At 33.5% G+C, this 11,471-nt stretch overlaps 1 protein-coding gene across 1 annotated transcript; it reads right to left on the bottom strand.

Annotated features, from left to right (window-relative positions):
• Window positions 1-5,575: 5,575 nt before the first annotated feature.
• LOC107763189 (uncharacterized) lies at window positions 5,576-8,916 on the bottom strand. The gene is made up of 4 exons (XM_075234316.1): window positions 8,699-8,916; window positions 8,228-8,457; window positions 7,620-7,900; window positions 5,576-5,918 (listed from the first exon to the last, which is right to left on the bottom strand). Exons 1-4 carry the CDS (start codon window positions 8,823-8,825, stop codon window positions 5,777-5,779), a joined length of 780 nt encoding a protein of 259 aa, XP_075090417.1. The 5' UTR covers window positions 8,826-8,916; the 3' UTR covers window positions 5,576-5,776.
• Between the last annotated feature and the right edge of the window lie 2,555 nt (window positions 8,917-11,471).

Raw genomic sequence — 11,471 nt, 5'->3', positions numbered from 1 at the left:
AATGGTTAAACCTAGAGATAGTAATACCCGACTTGAGCCAATTTCATTTGGATTGTACGAACGTCCATTTGTGCTTGAGGAAGCCAAATCAGGCAAAGTCACTCAAACTACCGAGAGGTATAGAGTGAGCATTTATGTGTGATGGTTATATCACGACCCCAATCCTAACAAGCTTTTCCTAAATTCTTGACACCCATTAGATACTCACCTAGGCGGAAGTCACTACCCTAGTTCCTTTTGAAAACTTTCACCAAAAATATTGTACTTAGCTTACACTTGGCATACAATAGTATAAAAATTAGAATAGAATCAATCACAACAATATTTGAAAGTGCAATTAGAAACAACACGCATATCTAGATTAGTTAGATACCCGACTCCAAACCAAATTAACTCCCTGTGGAAATCGATCCCGACCTCATCGGGTAAAACTGCATCGACCACTCCTTGCTACTATATAGTGGTGTAGGTTTGGCCACGATCACGCATTCATATGCATATCATATCTCAGTCTCTGTTACCATTTATTTATACATCACATAATTATTTTTGGGCAGATTTTTCATGACATTATGAGCCCAAGAGACTGGAGGGATTGATGACTGAGCGAGGCTGAGGGTCTGATTGTGAGGTTATTGATGGGATCGAGTTGCACGCCGCAACAAGTATTATTGATTTATGATTGAAGCGGGTTGCACGCCGCATCAGATGTTATTGATTTATGCCATGATTGGCTTATTATAGCGCTTGGACTAAAGGAGCCCCTCCAGAGTTTGTACACACCCCCAGTGAGCGCATGTACCTACTGAGTGCGAGTGACGAGTGCGAGTGTCGAGTGATCGCGGGCCCAAAGTGAAGGGGTACGTGTAAACATACGAAAGCCCCTTCTTGGGAAAGGTTACCCACTTTGCTAGCTCGGGAGCGATAATGTTCAAATCATGGCAACCACAGTTTTCCTTCACAGCAGGGGTGCTAGAATGAAGGATGGAAGAAGGGTATACACCAACAACCCATGTGCGGGAGTTAGCAAAAGGGAACTTCTCATTGAAATCCTTAGTCGTAGTTATGAGCACATAATTTTTGACCATATTTAACTCTTTTTAGCATTTAAATATCTTTTAAGTTTAATCTTGATATTTTAGCTTTATTTCACCTTTATAGATTTTATTTAAGAAAATTAAAAATCACAAAAAAATTATATGTTCTTGATTTTAAAATATTTAGCTAGTATTTTTATTTTACACTCTTAAAAGAAAAAAAAATTAATTAAAGCAAGAGTCAATGAGCATTTTCATGTGGCAAGATTCTTCCTTATATTTTGTAACAAACTTAGACGCTCTCCCTCAAAACTCACATGTACATACACACTTTTTTTCCTTGCCACCCATTAATCCTTATACCTACACCTATATATCTTAGACACACAACACACAACGGAGGAGTTTTTTCTACACAAAAATGGGAGGGGGCAAAACAGAGACGGAAAAATACAGAGAGTGGATGAAAGGACAGTGAGAGACAACACTTTAGAACAGAGGATTCCACTTATTTTCCCACTATTAACACCATAGAACAAAGGGCCTCCAAGGTCGTTCTTAAAGTTTGAAATCAATTCGAGGCTGAGCAACAAAAATGCGATTTGGTTGAGAGATCCGAGTTTTGAAAAATCTGGTAGTCGAGTTCCTATATGAGGTAGCAGGTTCGTTGGTTCCGTCGGATATTCGCGGTTTCTGTCGCTGATTTGGAGTATTCTAAGTCGAGTTAGCGACATCATATTCATTTATAACTGTTGGATTATTCTCTTGTTTAATAAAGAAGACTTGCACCAGAGGTTCCTACTCATATCCCTCTCTTATTTCAAGTTTAACTCCATGTGTTGTTATGTGATATTAAGCATGATATTGGCCCATTGTCTTCTAATTCTTCTGGGTTAAAGTTCTTGATGAAGTCATTAGAAATTTGGAGTATTATACAAAGTTATAAAATCTGTTTTCCATATGAGTTTTAATTTATAAGAAATTTCAAGATTTGCTTTAGGTGAAACTCTGGTCAAGGATATCTTGATTCATTTAGTTCTGACCATTTTCCTTCATAGTTTTTTTTTATATCTATTGAAATTTAATTTGGTTCCTAATATTGCTAAAATTGTTTTCTCACTGCCAAAGAGAATGATAAGTAGTATATTGAATTTTTTTTCATAAATTAGATATGAGAATTCACATGGTTTAGAGCGTGGGTATTTGTGTGTTTTCTTTCAATCTTTTCTCTTTTTCTTAAAAGATTAGTGAATAGACAAATTGGGCCAATAAGCTGAAATATTGTCAAGCCCAATCCCTTGAATAAATATCCATATGCTGGCCCAGTTGTATCTAATAAATAAAATTCGTTGCCCCCTAACCAAATACAGATCATGGATATATTAGTATGCTTTTAGGCACATTCTTAATTAATCAAATCACCATGATTATGTGCACGTTCGCGTGACACGATTACGATTTAAAAAATGAATATTCATAGAAATGCTTTTTAGGCGCGCATTTAATCTACTATCGTAATTGTGTACACGTTCGCGTGACATGATTATGATTTTCACAAATAAATCAAAGTACGCGTCTGCGCGATTTTGGCCGAACAATCCTAACAACTAATAAAGCGTGATAAATTGTGTACAAGTACGCGTGACATGATTTTTAGCGCGCAGAATAAAACGGGTTAACACATATGTGATCCGTTTCAAAGATAAATCCATAAAAAAGGTATAACTAAAAGCGGTAAAAAGGTAAAAGTACATATGTTCTAAAACGAGTAATTAAACAATCTAATTAAGCCAGGTATGATTAAAGTGACCGTGCTAAAACCACGAAACTCGGGAATGCCTTACACCTTCTTCCGGATTAACATAATTCCTTACCCGGTCTTCTTGTTTCGCAGACTTTAAATAGAGTCAAATTTCCTCGATTTTGGATTTAAAATAAACCGGTGACTTGGGACACCATAAAATTATCCCAAGTGGCGACTCTAATCAATATAATAATCTCATTTCGAATAATGTCACTTTAATTGGAAAAATTCCCTATCCCCTCGGAAAAAAAGAGGTGTGATAGTAGTAAGCTTTTTGGGGATAATGGTGCTCATCGTAGGAGGAGCAACATCATCAGTGCTTTTATTTGTTCTTTGAGGAAGTAGAGTTTCTGGAAGAGGATGTCATAGTTAGTAGAAGGAAGTAAGGGTTTCTCGGAAGGAGGTTAAAAGCAAGAGTGAGTTAAGTAAAGAAAGTTTGCTAGAGTTCGAAAAATTATGAAGTGTAAGAGAAGAAGATTAAAGCGTATAAGTAAAGGAATATGCAGCTAAAATCGTGGCCATGATTACCTCGGGAACCGGCGAAAGTATTTCTGAATTGTGGGATGACGCGTGTTCGGGGCATTAAATGCGGAGAGACGTGTGTTTAATCATCTCGATTTCAATGCTAAGTCTTGCATTTTATTTAATCTATTTATCATTTTGGGATCAAATCGATTCGCGTGTCTATAAACCACGTATAAATTCAACTTTACTATTTTACGGGTAAACAAATATATCTATTAGGAATAGACACACCTATTCAAAAATACACTTCCAATAGTCACTTTAATTAAATTAACACTTCCTTCTCTCCTATATAAATCATTAACTATTCCAGCAAGAATACCTTAGAAGGCATTTCTATGTGTTGTAATATTTCTGACAATGTTTAAGTTCTTAATATAAGTATATCTTATTCTATAAATAAAAAAAAGAAATTATTAAGTCGCAGCATGAAAAGAGTAACACGAGTACTTTAGCCGGTTTCATGACCAGGCTTTTAAGAGGTTAAAAAAGTTGTTACACTATTATTGCATTATAACTTGTTAGCTAGTAATTTGGTCTTTTAAGTTACTAATCCATTTTCTACTAATTACCTTTTTAAGTGACTTAATAGAGTAGGACGTAGTAATTTGTTTTTCTTCTACATTTAAGTTATTTTGAGTTTAATACTTATACTGAAAACTAATTAAGACGTCTTACTCGGCAAAAGTTGTAGCCTTATGTTTACACCGTCTGCCACCAATCAATATACTAGCTACCAGCAGACTACTCCCAGCAGCGCCAAACTACAAACCATCTTCCTATAATTAATAAGAATGACATCCTCTTATATGGTATTTTCACTACAATGTAGGCCCTTTTCTTTCCTTAGCATGGGCTTGTCTAAGTCAATTCAAACAAGTAATTGGCCCACACTATCTATAAATTGAGGCACCACTTTTTACAAGTTCTTCACTGCACTTTTCTTATTATACTCTTTCTACTCAATAACTAAATATATATATAGCTCAGATTAATTTATCAAGACCTTGTGAAGATGAAGACTTCTACTTTTCTTGCAATGTTCTTGGTCTTAACGTTGGTTCTCCAAGGGGAATTTCAGGCGAGCGAGGCAGTTACATGTAGTGCCTCGCAGCTAAGTGAGTGTGTGGGGGCGGTGACGTCGTCACAGGCACCATCTTCGGCATGTTGCAGCAAAATGAGGGAGCAACAGCCTTGTCTGTGTGGATACATGAAGGATCCCAGCCTGAGACAATATGTCAATAGTCCTAATGCTAGAAGGGTTGCTAACGCCTGTGGAGTTGCCGTTCCCAGTTGTTAAAATACTTATGTGTGCAAAAGTAAAAGCCTTTATTAATTACTGTTGCTTGTACTAAGGGAATTATAAGCCTATGTTGTTGGCCCCTTTTACCTAAATAAAAAAGGTTGTGATGCTACTGGATGCTGTTATGACAACCCTTCATTTTCATGTTGTTCTTTCACTCCTTATTTGTACATAAATATGCTTTGTGTTTAACTAGTTTGTTCAATGGTTTCATAGGTGTAGCATTACCAAAAAAAAAAAAATGGAATTACCAACATATTTTACAAACCATAATTTTCGTTGATAAATTACTGACGGATAATCAAAGAATTAGAACAAAATCTTTTTACCAAAAATTTAATAGAGGATTACAAACTTTTTTTTTCTAATCAAACTTTACCAACTGATGAATTCCATTTGTAAGTATCCCGGGTAAAATGTAACAATGTAATTTAGCAACGATGCCAGCGGATTAATTACCAACAAAAAAATTACCACATATAAAACACATCCCCATTGGTAAATATTGCGAAGAAAGTTGAATCATTTTTTTTGTATTCTCCAATATTCCTTGGTATGGATTACCAAGAGAAGTCATTTTGTAAATATTACGGAAAAAAGATCTTCACATACTCCAACGTTTATAGGTACGAATTATTAAAAATAGAACTCATTTGAATGCGCAAATGAAATCTGTTGGTAAATTTGGCAACGGATTCCATAATCCCATTAGTTAACTTCTGTCAGTTGATTCGTCTCCATAGGGAAATTACCATTTACCAATTGATTGACAATCTGTTGGCAAAATTGCGCGTATATCAGTTCTGTTGGTAAATTTGCAAAAGAATTTCATGCTCCTTGATAATTTACTAACAGAATTGCAAAAAAATAATAATAAATAAATAAATACTAACACAATTGCTAGCATATCCCCAAAATATGAAACCTTAAGTCAAAACCAGACAATGAAGAAAAATGTAAACCTCAATTTGCCGGAACAGTTGATAGATAATATGTTAGCTAGATGCTTTGAAATTTGTACACTGCTATATATTCCATTATGAAATTTCAATTGGTTTCTCGTATAAGATATATATAGAATGAAAAAGAAAATAATGAAGTCGCTAATTAAGAAGTATGGCTGATTAAACTTGTCTTTAAATCTTGTATAATTTCATCACAAGTTGATCTGCATTGCTTGGGTAACAGACAAGTCGTCGCTAATTGTGGTAACTTGTCCAAGATGAGTTCCCCATCCAAAGCCAATACTCTGCACATTCATTGAATCGTAAACAGGACGGCAGACATAAACCAAAATTGCATGTATACGTGTCAGCATTGCACATTTACACTTGATGCTTTTTAAACATATATACATACATACCTAATATAAAATTGTGTTACTAGTTTTTCAAATCTATATTTATATAAATATTATTGGAATACGAAGAAAAGATTTTGAAATCGTACGTCTAGACTTGCTGGCGAGAAATTACGGACTCTCCTTTTTTCGGTGTCTACTTTTCGTCGAGTTGGATCGGAGACACATGTCAAATTTAAAATAAAAGGCTAAGATTTAATTGATTAAAGCAAGAACCCTAATCATGGTTATAATCATTAATTTCTTCCATATTTTTGCTCATAAATTTTTTGGCAGCCCCACAATTCTAGTTTCAAAATTATCTCTTTAATTTCCTAAATATGTTACAAACTTTCTTTTCTTCCTGTAGTAGTTTAGACCATTAATTTGACCTCAAAAGAATATTAAAATAAATATTGAAAAGTTAGTTCCATGCACATCAAGATTTTCCTCCCATGAGAACGTGAAACAAATTTGGGAAAATTCACAAGTTGTGATAAAATCGCTTCAAATATGAAAAGACTTAGCTGGTGGCGAACTCCAATCATATCACATTTCTCATCGTTTCTTTTTCTTAAAAATAATACTCCCCTGTTTCAATTTATATGAATCTATAGTCCGTGCCAAAAAGAATAACTTTTTTTACTCATTTGGAAAGAATTTACATTTATGCAATGATTTATAGCCACATAAAATATATGTGTCTCATTTTACACTATAAGTTCAAAATTCTTTTTTCTTTTCTTAAAACTTCGTGCTTGGTCAAATGAGTTCACATAAATTGAAACGGAAGGAGTAGTAGTTTTGCAAACTTTTTTGGACCTTAATAAAGTAAATTCATTTTGGATGAAAATTTTGTTTTGAGATTAATAATTATAATCATTGCATTCGAAATCCTTTTGGGTAATTATAGTCTACGTTTAAAGTAAGGTGCACACTACATGAGATTAACAAACTTTGTACAAAAAAAGATCGATAAACTAAAGTCATTGTTTAAAATAAATATATTTAGGAAAGAGATAATGAGAAGCTAGAATTGTGAGATTATAAAAATATTTGAGAGAAGATATAGAAGGAATTAATTATCTAACCGTGGTTAGAGTCTTGCTAATAGTCAATTAAATCTTAGCCTTTAATTTTAAATTATAACATGTGTCTTCAAACCAAGTAGGAACTTGAAAAAATGTAGACAATAATTGAAAAATATTAGTGGATATCGAAGAGTATTGAAGTTTTAACACTAACATTGTAAATAATGTTGATATTATCAGTACCTTTAAATGGTTCATAACAGGTTATTAATTATCATATTTTGTAAGAGATACCTATTTTATTAGGTTGACTTAATTTTATGATATGAAATACACTGCCATTGTTCAAAACTAAAACTTTATTTGTGTACGGTAATATGTTCATTGTTAGAGTCTACATACCGACTAACTACAATTTTTCAAAATTAATTTGGTCAAATGAGGAGCTTTTTCATGGGTCCTAAATCTTTTGTCAAAAATTTACGGAAAGCAAAATTTGATGATAGTATAAGGAGCACAAGATACACAAAAAAGGGAATTGAAGAAAGACAAGAATGCTGCCTTTTATTTGAAAACATACCCGTTGAGTTTGCAAGCAATGTAGGAATCCACAAATTGTTGAGTGCTCCGTAGGCTCAAATTCCCACAAAGCTTGTAATACTTCTGCAGATAATATTTCTGATGTTGGTTTTCGGCAAGAAAGAATTCATATTTAATTTCTTTCGAGAATGGAGTAATCTTTGTAAGAATCCTCCTATTAAGCTTCATTTGCCGCCTTATCTTTGACTCCTGTGCTTGTTTCCTCTCTTCTTCTGTTGAACAGAATATTGCTGATCTCAAGTGCGTACTTAACCCGAAATTCTGCATAATAGTACATGCCTCACATATAAATTTAAACTTCTACTTTCCTCTCTTTCATTTTATAATAATATAACGGGTTAGACTGGGTACTATGCTTTTCTCATAAATAAAGAAAGATTTTGGGCACATACCAAAATTATTTTTAGAACTTATGATCCTAAATATATCGTCAATTTCTATAATTATATATGAGAGCATGTCGTTAAGTGTATAATGGGGATTTTGGACTTAACGAATTTCATTTTTTAAGAATAAATTAAAAAGTGAAGTGTGTCGAATAAATGGAATCAGAGAGAAAGTTAAGAGTAGAGGAGATGAGATACTGACAAGGAAATGTTTATTGGTTGGATCATGAATTTCCCAGAAAAAATCACAAAGAGATGTGTAAGAAACGACTCTCTTGTCATATGTGATCTTCACTGCTTCAGTATGACCTGTTGTTCCTTTAGAGACCTCTCTGTAAGAAGGTTTCCTTGTAGTTCCTCCACTGTATCCAGTTGCTGTTTTTACAACTCCTTCTACTCGACCATATGCAGCTTCTAAATCATGGAATTTATCTGCAATTTTTTAAAACCACATCAACTACTACAACGGTTAAAAAGATACTAACCGTTGTTTCTAACTTGGCACAGAATCAATAAAAAAAAGACTGTAATTTTGACACATGAAATTATTTTTCAGACCTCTGATCTTAAACAAGTTACGATATTCCTGTAGCTATAAGACCTTGTTACTAAAGTTAAAGTTCAAGAGTTTCCAACAACAGAAATATGTCATTCTAGAGAGAGAGAGATGTACCTCCAGCAAAAATTGCATGACAGAGGAATTCTGCCGGAATATCGTTAGCAGTTAACAGAGTGTTATCGGACTTGGGTTTGTCTGAATCTTGAGCTTTGCTCTGTCCGAGTAACTTGAAGTAGCGCATAATTGAAAAAATATGTACTTAGTCAGAAGGAGATGAGTGAATGGCCTCTAATTTATGGATATTATACCTTAGTCTTTAAGGGAAGACGAATGACATATGCACATATATATATACCAACAAAAAGCTGCGTAGTATGAATATACAGCCTGATTCAACACCACCTTGAAAAGTGCTTAATTTAGAAAACCGTGTGGCTTGTGGTCAGAGTCGGAACGCTAGGTGTCATCTAATACTGTCTCACAAAAGTTTGCTTTAATTTATCTGTGTAAATAATAGTATATAATTTCTAACAAATAATAATACTTATATATGTACAACAACTAGACACGCCTTGAAAATCAGTGGGGGACCCATAATTTTATTAAAGCGGAATCAATAAAGTAAAATTTGTATGTTGATTTTTCCTTTTTCCAATAATGCCCGTGATTGTTTTTTTCATTTTGAGGTGATGTTAAATACATAAAATAAACAGTAAACACAAGTTTATGACATATAAAATAATTAAAAGACATAAAAACAAAAATACACCAATTTGCACGTACAAGTTATAACTTTTTAAATGATAATTTACAAATAATAAGTAATATAACATAAATTGTAACTCCATATGACACAAATAAAAAGTTTTAAAGGAAATATGAGCTAACAATCTTAATATATTACTTCAAATAGAAGTAGAGTAAGCTAAAAAGGCAAAGGAAACGAAGCTAAATTAGGAAAACATACGGCATCTACGTACAGCCAGATTCAAACCCACGCATTCTATGGGAAACTGATCGTGCTCGACCACTAAGGCCTCATTTGTTTTCACCGAAGGTCTGAATTTTAATTATTCAGATCTCAGACATTAAGTGCGTTTGTTTTTAAAATTTGAATTTTAATTATTCAGATCTTAATCGTTAAGTGTGTTTGTTTTTTTTACTTCACAACCACTTAATGAGTCTGAATAGGTCTGTATCATTAAGATTTATAACAGAGACTTAATTTCATTAAGATGCTATCAGTCATATTCATTATTAACTGTCGTCACCGCCTACCATTATCAACTACCACCATGCCACTCACCACCACCATACTCAACCACCGCCACCATCATTCTCAATCATAGCCGCCACCATTATCGACTACCACCACTCACCATCCCCACCACTGCCACCACCATCATTCTCAACGACAACCAACACTCATCCACCTCAATTACCACAACTAACTACCCATTACAATCAACAACCATAGCTGGCACTGCCTATTATTATAAAACTACCACCACCCACTATCATCTTCCTCAATCACGACTACCACCCCCCTCCATTATTAACTATCACCACCCACCACCACCATCCTCAATCATAATAGCTACAACTATCAATCACCACTAGCTACTACCCTAAATTACAACCATCAACCAAATCTACCACCAACCACCGCTTTTAGTCAGCATTTACAAGCACTATCGTTAGCTATCACCACCAGCAACTATCATATTTTAAAAAGCTATATATTTTAGTGATGGAATATTAGATTAAGTAGTATTTTATTTGAATTTTATAAATATTAATTTTTAAATAAACGTAAATTTTATACATTCAGATGTTAAAAATCAAACAGTCTTAATCATTTAATATTCAGATCTTAATATACATCTTAACATTCAGATGTGTATTCAGATTCAGATGTCTTAATCTTAATACACCTCTTGATATTCAGACGTGTATTCAGATTCAGACGTGTTAATCTTAAAAAAAACAAATGAGGCCCCTTCGCAATTGTGATAAGTGGTTTTATTTATATTAAATGTACGTTTTTCAAGTGTAATTTACACATGCAAATAACATAATTTTTCGACGAAGAGGATTTAGTTGAACACACTTGCTCCCATGTGGATTCGCCTCTATTGAAAATGATACAAACTATATACTATCAATTTGAAATAGCACACATAATCTTAAAGAATCATAGTGTCATATTTAAATTAATTTACAAGTCGAATTATAATAACAGACCAACACCAGTTGCGTAAAATTTTTATTGAGAGGTATCATCCAATGCCGCTTCGCAAAGCTTTTCCTTATATGTAAATGATGTATTTTATTTTTAAAAAATATGTTAATTGTGTCTTGAATTTTATGATCCTAGTTATATTAGATTTTCTCGTATTTTTAAGAAACTTATAGTCCCTATAGGTTTGGAAAATTTATTACTCTAATAGATTTGGAAAAGAAAAATTTGTTATCCTTGTAGGATTGAGGAAACCTTTCTCGTATAGGTTTGGGACTACTTGAGATCTTTATATGGGGGTTGTAGTTGAAAATTTATTGTACTATTTTTTTTTTCATTCATAGTGAAAAACTCTCTCTGCTTCTGCCCCGAGGATTAGCCTTAGTCGAACCTCGTTAAATTCTTATATTATTTTTTTCTCTATTTTTTCTTTGTGTGTATTTGTGTACTAGTTAACCTACGATCTTCCTCAATAATTAATTAGACCCATGCGAGTTTCTTCACAAAATCTAAGGTATTAAGATGTCTTCATCATCTTTAATAAAGTACGAATTATAAAAATTCGATGGCGATCTAGTTTTACTCTATGGGAGATTCGGATGAGATCTTCTCTGGTGTTACAAGGGTTATAGAAGGCAATTGATGAGG

Source organism: Nicotiana tabacum, chromosome 17 (genome assembly GCF_000715075.1).
Source record: "Nicotiana tabacum cultivar K326 chromosome 17, ASM71507v2, whole genome shotgun sequence".
NCBI classification, from domain to species: Eukaryota; Viridiplantae; Streptophyta; class Magnoliopsida; order Solanales; family Solanaceae; genus Nicotiana; species Nicotiana tabacum.
This window is presented reverse-complemented; position numbering and strand designations above follow the sequence as displayed.